Raw genomic sequence first — 16,892 nt, 5'->3', positions numbered from 1 at the left:
AATCTGGTCTCTAATAAAAACCAGACTCATCAATGTTGTGCATAGCTTGAAAAGCATGGATGAGGAGGTGCTGGTGGAAGAATCAGAAGTCAAGCTGGAGCCCAGCCCAGCCCAGCCCAGCTGCTCTCTCCGCCAAACTTTGAAGCAACACCAATGGAAGAAGTTGCTACTTCTCAGCCTCCAGGACAAGTGCAAGCAAGTTCATCTGGGCAGGTTGAGGAAGAGTTAACTGTTCCAGCTTTCATGGACCTGCAAAGAGAGAGGTATCAGTTGCACATGTCCTTGAAATTAGCTGAGAAGAGAGCCAGTAACAGGCAGCACCTGTGAATTTAGGATTTAAGAAACTGAAGACTGATACCTAATTGCTGGTAGCAATATCAGTTCTAGAAGCTACAACCTTGGACTCTTGCTATCTTATATTCCTGAACTCTGGGTTTACCTTGGACCTCAGCTTACAGATTCCAATTCAACCTTGGACTCTGGACACTCCAGTAATCCTATTATGACCCTAGAATTGACATTTTGCTTCCCTGTTGTGTTATCCTGCTAATGTCTACACCTCTGTCAAACTATCAGTTTGACCTTGGACTGTTGATTAACTTTCTGCTAGTATTTGAGGGCCAAGACTTCTGAAAGTAAAAGCCAATGGCATAGGTAAAGCTGTAAGGAGATGGGGCAGCACATCTTATGCCAATAGCTCTATCCCTTGCCCCCTCCTACTCCCTCTGTCTACCCTGGAGACCCACACGCCACCTGTCCCCCATTCTGTGTGTGTGTGTGTGTTCATACATCTATATATCACACCTCTATATTTAATTTAAATCATGACTTTTAAAGTTTCCATGCTCACTCTCTCATTGGGGGTTTGAGGAAATGGGATGGGGAGTTAGTAGGCAAGGTGGGTGGTGAAACTTACAGGAAAACAAGAAAAGCTACTGGTTGATAAGTGTAATGAATGCTGAGATAAAGAAGAAAAAAAACACAGATGCTACATTTGTGGGACCTAAAATAATATGATACAGTGAACATGTGAACTTGACCAAAATCCCCATCAAGGAGATTGAGGATTTTAACTGTTTATTTTTAATACCACTAATATTTAATTATATTTTAATTTTTGTATATTTTTCAGTCTTAGATTTGGTTTTACTGCAAGCCACATTGAGGGGGGGGGGTTGTAGAGAAAGAAAGTGGGATATAAACATAATACCTGTTGCACTTTCAAGACCAGTTTGAGTTCAGATTAAAATGATTAACTGTGATATTAGTAGGGTCAAATCAGAGCAAAATAATACTAACTGGAGCTAGGATTCAAACCTAGTTGAAGAGTGCATTTACACTGTAAAATTAATACCCTTGACACAACTTTAACTACTATGGCTAAATATTATGGAATCATGGGAGTTATAGTTTTACAAGGTTTTTAGTCTTCTCTACCAAAGTGTACTAGTGTCTCAACAAATTACACATCCCAGGATTCCATAGCATTAAGACATGACAATCAAACTGCATTAATTCTACAGTGTATGCATCCACTGTCTCCTCTGAGTAGTTGGCAGAGCGATGTTTATATACATACGCTAAAATAAAATCTTGAGAATTTAAACTGTGGGTTCCATTTTAGAAATTTTTTATCAGTACCTTTTCTGTCACACACATATTTATTTATTTATTTTATATACCGCTCTTCTCCCCCAGGGGGACCCAGAGTGGTCTTACACAATGGCAAGATTAATGCTACATATAATACAAAATATAGTAAAAACAAACAATCGTAAAAACACACTTAAAAAGCAATATTATATACATCTTGAAATAAGATGCTTTCTAGAATGTTTAATCTTTTGTGGAAATTAATTTTAATTTGTGAGAAATTAACATTTGTCTTTATCAAAAAGGAGATTGACCTTGTTTTGATCATAGTTTTCCTGAGCAATCAATTGTTAAATCCTACACATATAAATTACACGTACCACATGACTCGCAGTGGAGTAATGGGTTAAACCCTTGTGCCGGCTGAACTGCTGATCTGAAGGTTGGGTTGCTGACCTGAAGGTTGCTGGTTCAAATCCACGAGATGGGGTGAGCTCCCCTCTGTCAGCTCTCGCTTGCGAAGACATGAGAGAATCCTCCCATCTAACACATCCGGGCATCCCCTGGGTAATGTCTCTGTAGACTGCCAATTCTCTCACACCAGAAGCAATTTGCAGTATGTTCACAAGTCGCTTCTGACATGATAAAAAAAACCCCACATATCTCCTCAGAAATAACTTCATCGAACTTACTCTTTGTGAATAGAGGACTGAAACATTAATGCATTTAATGTACACACATTTCTGACAACAGACAAAAACCCTACACATTTAGGGCCTAGTTTACACCCTCATGCGGACAACTAAACAGCCTAGATAAGGTATTATGTAAAGGGGACACTTTTAAAAAATCTGCTGTGCTTTTGCGGGGGGGGGGGGGGCATTACATTGCATATACGTATTGGGCTTCCAACACCATGCCTTCCAGATATTACATGAAAAAACCTGTAGATGGCAGTCCCCTCTGAATTATTATGGCACATATGTCATTACACATTTAAAAATATTTGATGGAGCCCTAGACAAGGACTCAAATTGGTTCAGGCCTGTTACAGCAAAGCCAGCAATTCTTGCTTGGTTTGATGGAACAGGCCTATTTATAGCAATGCAATAAAATAATTGTCTCACTGGATCTTGTTTCCAGTGAACGATAGGGCTTAGATTAAAACATGTGAAATACAGTAGAGTCTCACTTATCCAACATAAACGGGCCGGTAGAATGTTGGATAAGTGAATATGTTGGATAATAAGGAGAGATTAAGAAAAAGCCTATTAAACATCAAAATAGGTTATGATTTTACAAATTAAGCACCAAAACATCATGTTATACAACAAATTTGACAGAAAAAGTAGTTCATTACACATTAATGCTATGTAGTAATTACTGTATTTATGAATTTAGCACCAAAATATCATGATATATTGAAAACATTGACTGAGTGTTGGATAAGGGAAACTCTACTGTAGTGATATCTCATTTCAGCATAAAATTCCATTATGGAATTCAGGAATTCGGAAAATTACTTTTTGAAAATCAGCCACAGAGGATTCCAAGAGCTGTTTCCAAAGAATGAAATAGTGTGGAATCTTCATTTTTCTTTTTTCGATTCAATAAGGGCAGACCTACAGTACATTAGTTTCCAAGTAGCAACTGATATCAGTTGGCTAGAACATCTGGTCCACGTTTTGTATGGCTTTAAGGAGACTTTCCAAAGTGCTGAACATGTTTTAGAAAGATACTTCAGCACCTTGGAATAACTCCTTTAAATTTTATTTTGATAATATGTGATTCATCAGTTGAAGAATCCTATTTTTTTGTCTTGTTTGGTGCTATTAACTCTTGAAAGGCAGTGATTCTGTTGGGTATAGAGATCTATAACATCAACTGCACCCTGATCTTTTCAGCTGGAGATGTCAGAAATAAAACCTGAGATCATCTTTGTTTTCTACCAATGACCTATACCTTCACCTATAAAGCTGCAAAGGAGAACATGTTTCCTTTACTTCAAATATACATCATAGAAATCTGTCTTTGTCTGAATCAGGCACAAAAGAAAGAAAATTAAGAATCTGACATCCTCTCTGCAAAGACATATAACACTGGATGGCATTCATTTACCCCTTCAGGTCTAGTTAGACTGTAAGTTCCAGGACTTCTAGTAACTGCTATTCTAGGCTTTTCTCCCTAGAGTTGCTGAGACTACAGCTGCTACTTCTTCCTCTTCATCGTGTCATCATCATCATCATCATCATCATCTTCATAATCATCTTATATAGTAGTTCCCTCATTCCAAGACACAGCCATGGCAGTTGGGATGGAGGAGGGCTTTTCATCTTCTTCTATACACAATGGAGTTATGCTTCTCTGTTGACTTGCTTCCAAATATCATACAGAGGATTTCCAACTGATATATGATAACAGATGAGAATATATGAAGCATATAGTCAGCAAAGACATTTGACTTAAATGGTTCACTTGTAGCTGTACGTGAATAAACCTCATATTCCATCAATTGTCAAAATTAAAGATAATCCTAGGCAAACCCCTTGCCAGTCAGCAAGGATTAATGCCAGTGCTGGCAAGGCTGATGAATCACATTGCTGCAACGAAATCTCACATGACACTTCAAGTAAGCATTACATTCATGAGAATAGGCACTGCATCAATACTTCCAAAAGTATCCGAATACTTCATAGATATAATCCTGAAGCTTGCTTGATTTAAATTATGACATCTGATGCAATAAAAAGATGGAATCATGGTCACTCTCAGCCAGTTTGTCCTTGGGAGTATTTGTACAATTTAAAAACATTTTAAAGATACTGAAACTTCTTTATTTCAAATATTCCTTCTCTGACTTCCTACTGCAAAATATTCAAGGCAGCTTACAATATAAATGTGCTTGGATTAACAGCAATAAAGTTTCAAGTAATAAATAAGCTGGATATGTTTTACCATTAATGAGCTACTACAACTCCAGCAAAAAAAAATGCAGAATAGCGTCTTGCTGGAAAATATGTTATCTTCTCAGGGATTTTTGTCATTTAGATGAAGTCATCAAGGGATATGGAATGAGGAGCCACCAATGAGCAGATGAGTGCTGACTCTACATATTTCTCCTTGAAGTTAATCTGTACAGATGCTGAACCCAGTGTCTTTAGCAAGTAATTGGCTGGATGAAAACCAGTAGCCTGGAGCTGAATTGAAACAAGATAGAATGGCTGTCTCAGCCTGACTAACCTTATAGGGTTGTTCTGTGAAATATATCCATGTCTAGCATCTTGAGCTAACTGCGGGACGTTTGTTTATGAAATATTACTGATAAACACAAGTGCACATTTAGTGAATCTTACCAATCTCTTTGGGCCTAATATCTCAGTATGCCTAGGACTGTACCTTGTGTCCACTTTGGAGCCTCATCTGACCCACAGCCACTGAGAATGATGCCAGCTATTTCAATTGTCACACACTAATTCACCCATATCGCATTACCTTGGAGTCTGTTACTTTGCAAAGCTAGAGATAAAATGTTGGAGATTTGCTTTTATACATGAAGGAAGGTAGGCTCTACTGTGTCATTTAATCTTCACTTTTGGAAAGCTGAGAGGACCTCAAAATGTAATTTCAAAACTGATTGTTGTTTCCAGCCCCATTCTTATTATTTTAAAACAAACACAAATATACAACTCTTACCAATAAGTATTTTAAAACTGAAAACTGCCACATTTTAACTTGGTGCTTCTGAAAGAATTAAAGTCAACTTTCACTAGCAGTATTTCCCAATGGTGTCATAAGAAAGGTGTATTTTGTTCTGTTCTGAAGACATGATTTTGAGAGTGATCTTTTCTGAGCAGCTGCCAAACTATGCTTAGATTTATTTTGCTGGAAAATCCAAGTCAGTAAGAACAAATTTCTTGCAGTTTTCAGGCTCAGTCACTGCTTCTTAAAAAGATTTTGGTTTCACAGCAGGAAAGGAGTTTGTACTAAAAGTGTTGCCAACAGACAAAGGCTCTCTGCTGTGATTTTATCAGTGTTTCACAGACGGGAAGGAGTAAATCCGTGGCCTTGGCAGAGGAAGGATAGAGAAAGAAGAGAACAGTTGGTGCTCCTTGGGAGAGTTCTTTGCCTTGGAGCTATCTCTGGCCTCCCTTTTCTCTTCTCAGTGTTTTGGGTGGGTGTTCTTTATTCTTTCAGAAGCTATAGCAGGTGTGCAGAGAAAACAGCATGAAAGCAAGGGAGGGAAGGAGAGAAAGTAATGAGCCAGACAGACACAAAACGTGTGAACTGGCTAGTGAAACCAAGTATGGAATAGTTCCTTTTTGACTGCAATTCCCAGATGGAGATGGCTCTACTGACTGAAGGATTATCAGGGTTGCCAGCTAAAAAAATAACTCTTCCAACTTCCATTCAACCCACCACATCAGCAGCCAAATATGATAGCTCGCCAATTTGCTCCTGCCTTAGCCAGACCATTCCAGATAGACAGCACAGACCTAAAACATACCAAGATTTTTCATTTAAAATGTATTAAGTATTAGCTGATTCTTTTTTGTGAGCTACTCCTGGAGAAAGGAGGCACATAGATAGAATGAATATATACAATAAATTTATCTCAGGTGGGCTGCCAAATTCAGCCTCTGCAGTCATCTGGATTAGTGAGAGTTTCTAACAGTGCATTATAAAATTTACAATATCTGTACATGAAGTTTTGGAAAGACATTGTAAAAATAGCATAATATACATGTAAAACTAAATCCTAATTCTTGGAAATGCCTGCATAGGAGTGGTGATCTTCTGTCAACCAGATATTTGGGACTAGAATTCCTGTAATTTGTTATTACTGACCATGTTGGCTGGGTATTCTGGGAGTTGGTTCAAAACAGAGAGCTCCATGTTCTCCACATCTGGCCAAATTATGTACCATCAGTATGTTTTCTCCACAAGAGGACTGACTGAGAGGTACAGCTGCCACTGAACTAGAAAGATCACTGTTCCTGAGCTGGCAGTTCTGATGCTGCCTACTCCAACCTCTACTCCACTTCTATATATTGTCTCCTTGAAGGGGGTATTTGTATTTCTTGTCTATGAATATTAGGTGGAATTAGTTCCTTCTATCCATGGAAAATTATTGATCCAATGGAAGAATCTCACTGGCAGAAGGGGGGAAGCAAGCAGTAATTTTCAAGTACTCTACTCTTCCCAGCAGCGTACTCCAGTAATCACTGTTTTAAAAATCACTTGTAAAAGTGAAATGTAAATTTAAATCTGATCAGATAAACCTGAAACCTCCCCCAAGGCCTTAGATTTTTTTGAGGGAGATTTTGCCTTTCCAAAAAGCACTGAGGAAAAGTATAGGTCTATCACATAGCAAACTGGACATTACAATGAGTTCCCTCCCATCGCACTTTTCTGTCCACCCATAATGTACAGGATGGGAACATATAGGCATATTTATGACATTTCTGGCACTGCTGGAACCCTATCTCAACAGCTCCAGACAGCATGCCCAATGTTAGGGGAAGATGGTAGTCGGGCAAAAACTGGAGGACCAAAGGCTGTCCAACATTGGTTTGCAACCTTTCCATTCACACAAGGGACATAAAGACACAACTACAAAGATGCCCTAGTTGGATAAAACTTGTACTATGTAGAGAGTGGGAACTTGAGACCAAAAAACCCACCCTTAAACTATTTTCTTTTGTTCAGACTTTTAACTTCTCTATGAAAGACTCATCTGCCTCTCTGCTTTAGAAAGCAAGCTGATTATCCGCATCCTCCGCCTCCACAGATTGTTCCATTTTGGCATAGCATGACTTCATACCAGCTGCAAACTTATTCCCATGTGGTCAGTTAAAAGAAACGATACCTAAGTAATTATGTGATTCTTCAAGGACATAGTGGCAATATACTGTATTACCTCAGTTAAAGATCTCAGCTGTGCCATATCAGAAGAGAAGTGTAAACTTGCCTTTTTTAAAACGATATCAAAGAAAATGCTGGCCATTTGACAGAAAATCAACCTTTTATCTTCTTTTCCTTATTTGGTTGCCGCTGAACATTAGATTACAACTTCTATCGCTTATATTCAGCAGGCCACTTCCCAGGCTGAAGATGGTGAATGTTATAGGATTATGGGGCAAGGAAGGCTAATCTACACCATCTTTCTTACCAAATGGATAGCAGAGCCTACCCACAGTGAAATAAATAAATTTAAAAAAGAAAACAAGCACACATGAGCCTGAGTTCAGACATACATTTTCCAGCTTTCCATACCAAGTGTAATAAAGTGATTATTTGAATTTTATTCCATTCTCAGAATAGCAGGATTGCAATTTCTAGAATGGATGATTACTTCTTTAATTATGCAGCAGCTGTAGTCTTGATCCAGCATAGGTAACTTGGTAATTGCATAGACATAATACGGAAGGCAGGGACATCTCTGCAAAACGAATAGGTTAGGTGAAATTTCGCCAGACTGGTTCTCAAGCAGTTTCTTGTGTAGTCATTTTCTTTTGAAGAGCAAAACTGTAGTGTCAGAGTAGTATTACTAGGAACAGTCAGTCTCAAAGCATTTTAAAGACAAGTTAAGGTGCCAAGAAATATAAACCTATATGCTCTTCCAAATATATTCTAGTAATTAGAGGGCAGAGGACAGTTCTTTCTTCTGTAGAACTACAGTATCCACAGCTGGCATAAAATAATGTAGATGTCTGTTGCAGCTGGAAGCAATGTCTGGCTTTCTCCTCTGATACTTCTCAAAATGTTACAGAAACCTGAAAAGCCAGTTTGACTGGAGAACATTGCAAGACTATAGAAAGTCAGTGTTATTATCTGCAGGCAATGATAGACAATTACACAACATGGTATGCCCATATCTTAGTTCCTCTTAAGACAGACATTTTTCAAAAAATGGGGGCACATCTGCTCTTTAATATGTACATCCTGGAGCTATATTTATTTGAATTCCTTTCTCACCTTCAGTTCAAGTTCATGTTCATGCCCTTGAATCAGTTGGTAGATTACACAGATTGATTGGTAACATATAATAAAAGTTGCCCATAGTTAACCCACACAGTTGTGTTTTCTTGTTATTTCACTGGTTGGAGAAAATTCCTCCCCACCCCGCAACATGAGGGCCGGCAAAGGCTTTGCTTCCTTCTGGTGAAATGAGAGAAAATAGTCCCCATCCGGGACTTGTGGGCGGGATCAGTAAAGTGTGCTCCCCATGCTTCTCTTTATCCCTTTTTCCAGAGCCACCCACCCGCATTTTAATAATGTAATTTATAAGGGTCACCGATGGGGCCGGGTAGGATTCCGCCCCCCCTCCCCCCCACGTACTAGGGAAGGTAACGGCGCTCCACGCAGTCATGCCAGCCACATGACCTTGGAGGCGTCTACGGACAACACCGACTCTTCGGCTTAGAAATGGACATGAACACCAACCCCCAGAGTTGGACAGGACTAGACTTAATTTCAGGGGGAAATCTTTACCTTTACGTATGTGTGAGCAATTTTCAAGGTCCCATTTCTCTAGAAATCAGTTCTGCTTGTTATAGTTGAACAATGAAAAGATATGGACATCATTTTGAAGTCAGATTTATTAGACAAAACTATTCAAGATCCCATTTGGATAAGAAATGCTATATATACTCAGTACACATAGGCATTACTCATTTATTATAAGGACATAGACATAAAAGAAAATATTCCAGTGTATTTATCTTGTATATAATGTAAAAGTTCCCTTTTAACATTTAATCTTTCAATCTTTATATACTCACCTTTATAACTTGCTTTTACCTTCACACTTTCTCTATCTCATCATGTGCTTTTAGAGACTACCCTCTGCCTGCACCTTTCCTGTTTCATCAGTTTCTTCTTGTCTCCTAAGCTCTTTCTTATTTCACATTTTCATTCTTTTCCCATCTTCTCAGGAGGAACCTACTTTTCAGACAAGCTATACTAGTTGCAATGAAAATATTGCTTTCGAATGTTTTATTCACTTTCTTCTATCAAGTGTAACAATATCCATACTACGCTTAAGAAACTTCCAGGGATTAGAGCATATAATTTTTGCTAAAAATGCTCTCCCATCTCCCTTTTACTGTGTTTATGCCTTCCAGGGCTATTTTGAGCCTAGGACAGGGCTTTCATAACCAGGAAATATATGGGGATGTTGATTTGTTTTTCTTCCTGTGTGGAAAAAGGCCTCTCTTAACCCTAGAATTGTCTGGAGGATGTGGAATTTTATCTTTCACACCCCAAAATCTTGGGGGTGCTGCTAAACATCAATAACAGCTGGGGATGATATACCGTCTATTGTCTGCACACTCCCCATGTTTTTTGAAATTTCTTTACTTTGAATGTCTCACACAAACCATGGGTCTGTCACATGGAATAATACATTTCAAGGCATTCAGTATGTTCCTGATGAAGATTAAAAAGTACTGTGCAATATACCTTTTCACCTTAGTAAAATGACTTGCACTGATTGACAAGTGGGATCTCTTAGAAAGAACTGCTTTTTGAAGATATAGACAGCATCCATACAAACTTCGACTTCAAAGCAAACTACGGACAAACCCTCTTTGCAGTCTCTGCTTCCTCAATACTGAATGCCATAATCGATGTGTTTGCATACTTGGTTTATAGAAAACCGCAGTCAAATCACAAATGTAAGATAACGGAATATAGAACTATTTGCAAACCAGATGAACGAAAAGTATAATAAAGCATTTTTACTGTGTCTGAAAGTAAGCTTACAGATATACAAGTGTACTACTTGAAGGTTTATTTCACAAAAGAACTCATATACTGCATTCACTTATATTGAAGTATTGTATAACTTTTAGTCCAAATCATCTTTGTTTCTTATGTAAACCCAGAAAAACACTTTTACATTGTAGAATTCATGTGATCAAGAAATACCTGTTTTTCTTGCAGACCAAAATGAATTTGCAACTCATCTTGACCATTAGTTTTTTAAAAACACCTCAGCAACTCTTTTCATAAACAACATAAATGTACTTGGAATGAACGCAAAGAATATTGTTTTAATATGGCCAGGATAAAACCATCAACTACAGGCACTGGCCAAAACAAATATTCTAAATATCAGATTTTAAATTAAATAAATTAAATATCTAAATTCTGGACACCAGTAATATTATTATAAGATTGCGTGGCACTGCTAACAATAGCACACATGCTTACAAGAGCCATTTTTCTGCCAATGTACTCCTCACAAAGAACCAAAAACCCTAAAATATTTCAATTTTATTCAACTGACACTTACTGTGTTTCCGCTTTCACCAAAACAGCAAAAGCAGACAAATTCCCAAAGTGTGCCTACCACATCCAACAAACATTTTAAAAGATTTGTAAAAGGTTAAGATCAATTGCTTTACTTCACGAATACAGCAGTACTCTGTCAGGAGTTAACCGTTTCCCCTAGTTTCTTATTTCCTCGCCTGCCAGACTGTGGGGAATGAGCTAAGACAAAATCATAACCGGCAAAGTAGTAATCACTCAAGCAAGAGCAGTACTCCAACACAAAAGAAGTGGCATCAAATCAGTACTCCTTCGTTCACTCCACTTTGCTTAGAATATCTGCAAACACCGCAGGAATAATTATCTGAGGACTCCTCATTCCTCCAGAAGTGTTGCAGGAAAAAGTCGAGCCCAGTGTTATAAAAGTGCCTTGTGAAAAACCTTGTAAATCACAGCTTCTTTGAATAAAACATATAGGAGTCAATACATCAACTTCAACCTCTTGGCCAAAATCCCCATGCTGCTCCAGGCAGCAACAAAGCAATGACTACAGAGGAGAAGAGATTCACTGCATTATTATCCAGGATAGGTTTTCCAGATATGTGCTTTGCGCTTTTGGTCGGATGGTTGACAACCATTCCTGTACGAGTGTCAAAACCTGTGAAAGGAAGAAAATAAAACTTTAAAATCAATTACTCAGGAAGTATATTTTCCACCAACAATGAAATATGATGTCATTAAGTATCTATATAAACTGAGAACTAGTGGAGCCAAGAAATTCATTTAATGCTGCAGTTCAATTTTGATCCTTTTCATCAACAGGCTGTAACTCCAGTTTTATGCAAAATTTAAGTTTGTATTCTTTATCCATTTATTTGGTAAAAAGTCCTATTGAACACAGTGAATCTAAAAATGTCTGACAAGGCCTTCTGCCACCAAAATGTTTTTCCTTTTGGGAGAATAAATAATAATATTTAGGGTGAGGAAAGAAGTTTATCCCTGCATGTCATGTTGACAGTCCTTCTGAACTCATTTCTCACTGTGAAAGTACACACAGTGCAAATATTGCAAAATGTCTTTAATAGCAGCAGTTATTAAAGTTCAGGAAGTTTATCTACTGAGAAGAGATCATGGCTGAACTCTGCACACCCCAGTTATATTCAAAATGGACTACTATAATGTGTTCTACTTGAGACAGCCTTTGAAAATGACTGAGAAATTTAAATTGGTACAGAATGCAACTGCTTAAATTAAATGGTCAGATTATATTACTTCAATTATATTAAATTAAATGGTCAGATTATATTACTTTCAACTGCACTGGTCTCAGATATGTCTGATGCAAGATTTCTAAACTGCTAAACGCTTTAGATCCAGATTATTTGAAGAACTATCCACAACCCTATGCAGCTGGTCATGATTTAATACGAAAAATTCAGAACTTTGAAAGTCCCGCACACTAGTTTATCAGTAACAGCAGTAAAATGATGGGTAACACAGACAGGACTACCAATGATGTTAAGCCTAGGAAATTAAAGAGAAATGAGAATGAGAAACTGGATGAGAGATTGTTTTCTAATCAAGGGATTACAATTTTGGGGACTCTTGCCTCTATCAGGTGATGGATTGCTCCTTCAGCCTACTTGAGAATAACTATTTAATTGCTTACGTTTCTATTTCTGTTGGCTAAACCAGATTATTTGCATAGCATTTTCCAGTCCTGTTTCAGATAATGAGAACTGTGTTACTGTGAACTGTGTTATTTCAACTATATTACTGCATCTAACCAGATATCTTTTCAACATTGCTTATTACCATTACCTAAATTCAACTTCAAATCTTTATGGTGCAAAAATGTAAGCCAAAATGCAAGGAATTCCAAAGGACCAGAAATACATAAATCCTTGAAGTTGTTGATAGCTTCAAATTTTAAGGAAGTTATAATATTTTATACAAAACTTTATTTTTTAAAGAAAACACTACTTACCACTGTATTGCATTGTTGCTCCTAAATAAGAATCAATGATAGAACCTAGTAAACCAGCGAGTCCACCAAACACAATAATGGGCCACTGTGGTGCAGAAATATCCAGGTCATTGACAAAAATTAACTGGGAGATGAAATAAGCCAAACCTACAAATGTGCCGCCAAGCAGACTGGAGATCAGGCCTATTAAACTAACACCGCCATTGGTACCTAAAACAAAGTTTTAAAATCCATCAGAACTGGCATATTAATAAGCATTTCAGAACATGCAATCAGCAGAACTGAAGGAAAATTAAATGTATATTCATCATATTTCAGCAACAAAGGAAAAAAATCTTCTTGTGCTGTAAAAAGAAGACAAATTAATTGCTTACCTTTCTGAAAACAGCAGAAGCAAACAAGAATCTCAATATTATTTACAAGTAAGATCTTTCTGTTTTAGTGCACTGTACTTCTTTTACTTTATGCTTTTAATGTTTTAAGTGGTTTTGATTTTAAGTTTAAATTTTTTTGTATGTTTTTCACTACAAGTTGCAAAAAAGGTTAGGCATCAATAAAGCAATTGACTGCAAGTTCTAAATATAATGTAGACATACTAATGAAATCTTTTCCTCTATCAGTGTCAAGGTGGATTTAGATCAGGCATAGACAAATTTTCGACCCTCCGGGTGTTTCAGACTTCAACTCCCACAACTCCTAACAGTCTACTGGCTGTTAGGAATTGTGGGAGTTGAAGTTCAAAACACCTGGAGGGCCGAAGTTTGCCCATGCCTGATTTATACCATTGGTTCAAACACTGGGATTCAGATGACTGAATGTCACAACTGTACATTGCTTAGTCATGTGCATTCGGGACTTACCTTGATCTGTTTCGTGTCCCAAAATCGGGAGGTCAGAAATTTCATTTTTGTTTTCTGGGCCGAAAGATCCATTTATTTTGGCCTATTATTGGGGGGGGGGAGAGACTTGACCCATAGGCCCAAAGTGCCCAGGTCTACAGATGCAGGCTTTGGGCCTATGCACCCGGGCATCGCAGGGTCTGCAACCGATTGGTGAGTAAGGTGCGCTCCTTACTCAGCACTGGGCTGTAGGACCTCAAGGCAATCAATCTGAAAAGCAGGCTTGGAGCTCCTGCTTGCCTTTCGTTTTGATTGCATTCTTGTTCCGGGGGGGGGGTGGTGTGTCTTTCCTTTTCGTGCCATCCAAATGGATGGTAAGAAACGGAAACAAGAATTGAACAAATGGAAAAAATACCATGCACATGACTAACATTGCCAAGGGAATGTGAGCTGCATTTAATGTTCATCTTCTCAGTATCTGAAATTACAGAAATGGGTTTAACAGGCTGTCTAACTTTGGCTGAGAAAATAAAAAGTTCAGTCTTACCTACTGGAACCTTTTTCCAGGTTGTGATCAGCCGGGGTTCCTGATTCATGACAGTGCCGATTTCTGAAGCCCATGTGTCTCCAGCGCAGCAGGCCAAAGCCCCCAAGAGGGACAGACACATCCAGGATGCAGTATACTGTTTAGAAAAGTCTACTGGAATTTCACCTGGTCCATTTTCAATCATGTACAGCAGAGCTAATTCTGCAGGTACACCACCATTGCAGAACACTTGCACCCAGTTTCTCTGTCCACCTATGTACAGAAAGGGAAATCAGAAGGTATAGATCCTAAGTAGTACCAACTGAAAACAAGTGGTAAAATAATCAAGGCTAGAATTAAAAACTGAAAATTAGTTCCACTTCTATCTATTGTTTTTTCTGGTGATCTTAAAGTGAAATATATTCCTCCTTTTGACTTGTTTTCTTCACAATAAAAACATGGGTTCTGTTGTGAAAGCTGACAAATAAGAAACTGATCCAAAGTCAAATAGTAAATTCTATGGCAGTGTGGAGACTAGGATCTCTCAGGTCTCAATCCAATACCATGTTAATTCTCAATTATGTATTTAAAATCATTGCTGCTTTTCATATTAATTAAAAGCAAAGACAATAACTAAGGACAGGTTGCTCACCTGTAACCATGTTTCTTCGAGTGTACTCTGTGAATTCACACTAATGGAGAAGCTGCGCCTGCGCAGGTTCCGACGGAAACTCTTCCAAGCTGAAGTTCAAATTTTGGCGGTAACCACGCCCCCCTTCCCAAGGGGCATATAAGGCAGCCCCAGGCGCGCGCTCCCCAGTTCCTACGCCGCCAAGGCAACGAGAAAGGGAGAGGTTTGCCAGAGGGGAAGGAAGGGCGGGTTTGTGTGAATTCACAGAGTACACTCGAAGAAACATGGTTACAGGTGAGCAACCTGTCCTTTTTCTTCGTGTACTCTGTGAATGCACACTAATGGAGACTGACACGCTAAGGTCCCGGATGGTGGGACAAGGCAAAACTCAACAATTTAGTGAATGTCCAAACACATATTTATTAGGACATAATGAGATAACAGTCTCAAGAGACCAGTGCAATCAATTGTCCGAAAGGACCAGTGCAATGCAAACATGAGCATAGTAGAAGAGGAAAACATAACATAGAAATTTTCCAATAAACATGGTAGAAAAAAACCATTCAATTGCATAGTGCATATAAACGCTCTCCCAGGGGGGAGAGGGACAGACACATCATATCCGCCTGGATCAATAAGGCGGTACCAGGTAATAGAGCAACTGCTCAACACAATCAGGGAGAACACATCCCTAGAGGTAGGTATGGGGAAAAAACGACCGGCCGAAAACTTGAAGGAGAGGTATAGAGAGTCACCTGCGGGTGAATATAAGGAGAAAAATGTTCGAGAGTCAGGAGAGGCAAGATGAGAGTACTGATCTTGCAAAGGCCGAGTCCTTTAAGGCTTTATTGTCCAGCCTGTAGTGAGAAACAAACGTAAGAGGGTTTGACCAGATAGCCGCTTTACATATGGAGTCAAGCGGAATACCCCTAAGGAAGGCGGTTGAAGCCGAGAGGCCCCTAGTCGACCTCGGGCGGATGGATGGAGGAGGAGGACGCTTGGCTAGTTCGTAGGCCAACTCAATGGCCTGAGCAATCCAGTGGGACAGTCTTTGGGAAGAGATGGGATTACCCAACTTGTCCTGGGCATAAGCGACAAAGAGTCTTTGTGTCTTACGGATGTCCTTGGTAAGGTCTCTGTAGAAGAGAAGTGCCCTTCGAACGTCGAGAAGGTGCAGTTTTTGTTCTAGAGGAGAGGAGGGGTTAGAGAAGAAAGCTGGTAGGACAATGTCTTGATTGAGGTGGAAAGCTGACACCACCTTAGGGAGAAAGGTAATGTCCGGGCGAAGAACAGCGCGGTCATGGTGAAAGCGTAGATAAGGCTCGTCGACCCTGAGAGCAGCAAGCTCGGATGGCCGTCGTGCCGACGTGATCGCCACTAGAAAGGCCAACTTCCAGGAGAGCAGACGGAGATCGGTCGAGGCAAGCGGTTCGAAGGGAGCAGAAGTGAGTTGAGAAAGTACAAGTTCGAGATTCCAGCCCGGCGTAGGTGGTAGCGACGGCGGGCAGATGTTATTGTAGCCTCGGAGAAAGGTTTTGATCAAGTGATGAGAAAAGAGAGATGGCTGACCGTGGCGTTGAAAAGACCAGGAAAGAGCTGCGAGATAAGCTTTAATAGAAGCGAGAGAGAGTTTCTTCTCGACGAGAGTCATGAAGAAGTCGAGGACCACCGATACCGAGGTCGGAAAGGTGTCGACGTTACGGGATCGAAGAAAAGCGTGAAAACGAGAGAGTTTATATGAATAAGCCTTGGTAGTAGACGGCTTATGGGCTGCCCGAAGGACGTCTTGCAGGCTCTGCGGAAGGGAGGCTAGGTAAGAATCCTCCATGCAGTGAGATGAAGGGAGGGGAGGTCCGGGTGAAGGATTTTGCCGTCCTCCCTTGAGAGAAGGTGCGGCGAGGGAGGCAGAGGGCGAAACGTTCCTCTGGAGAGACGAAGAAGGGCCGGATACCACGGTTGGCGGGGCCAGGCCGGAGCTATGAGAATCGCTGTGACCGAGATCGAGAGAAGTCTTTCGAGGACTTTCGGTATGAGAGGAATCGGTGG

General features: G+C 39.5%; 1 protein-coding gene across 4 annotated transcripts in view; it reads right to left on the bottom strand.

The window, feature by feature from the left end:
• Positions 1-9,173: 9,173 nt before the first annotated feature.
• Positions 9,174-16,892, bottom strand: part of tmem19 (transmembrane protein 19) — a 33,463-nt gene continuing 25,744 nt past the window's right edge. For 3 of the 4 annotated variants that reach the window (XM_008110952.3, XM_003221147.4, XM_062982615.1), the window contains exons 5-7: positions 14,237-14,488; positions 12,851-13,060; positions 9,174-11,521 (exon numbers count right to left, since the gene is read on the bottom strand). In XM_008110952.3, coding sequence (XP_008109159.1) covers positions 11,358-11,521; positions 12,851-13,060; positions 14,237-14,488 — 626 coding nt within the window. In that variant the 3' untranslated portion in view covers positions 9,174-11,357. The remainder of the gene's footprint in view (positions 11,522-12,850; positions 13,061-14,236; positions 14,489-16,892) is intronic. The other variant, XM_008110953.3, reaches the window with a different exon arrangement.

This window comes from Anolis carolinensis, chromosome 5 (genome assembly GCF_035594765.1).
Source record: "Anolis carolinensis isolate JA03-04 chromosome 5, rAnoCar3.1.pri, whole genome shotgun sequence".
NCBI lineage: Eukaryota > Metazoa > Chordata > Lepidosauria > Squamata > Dactyloidae > Anolis > Anolis carolinensis.
The sequence above is the reverse complement of the archived record's forward strand: the minus strand, read 5'-3'. Positions and strand labels throughout refer to the sequence as shown.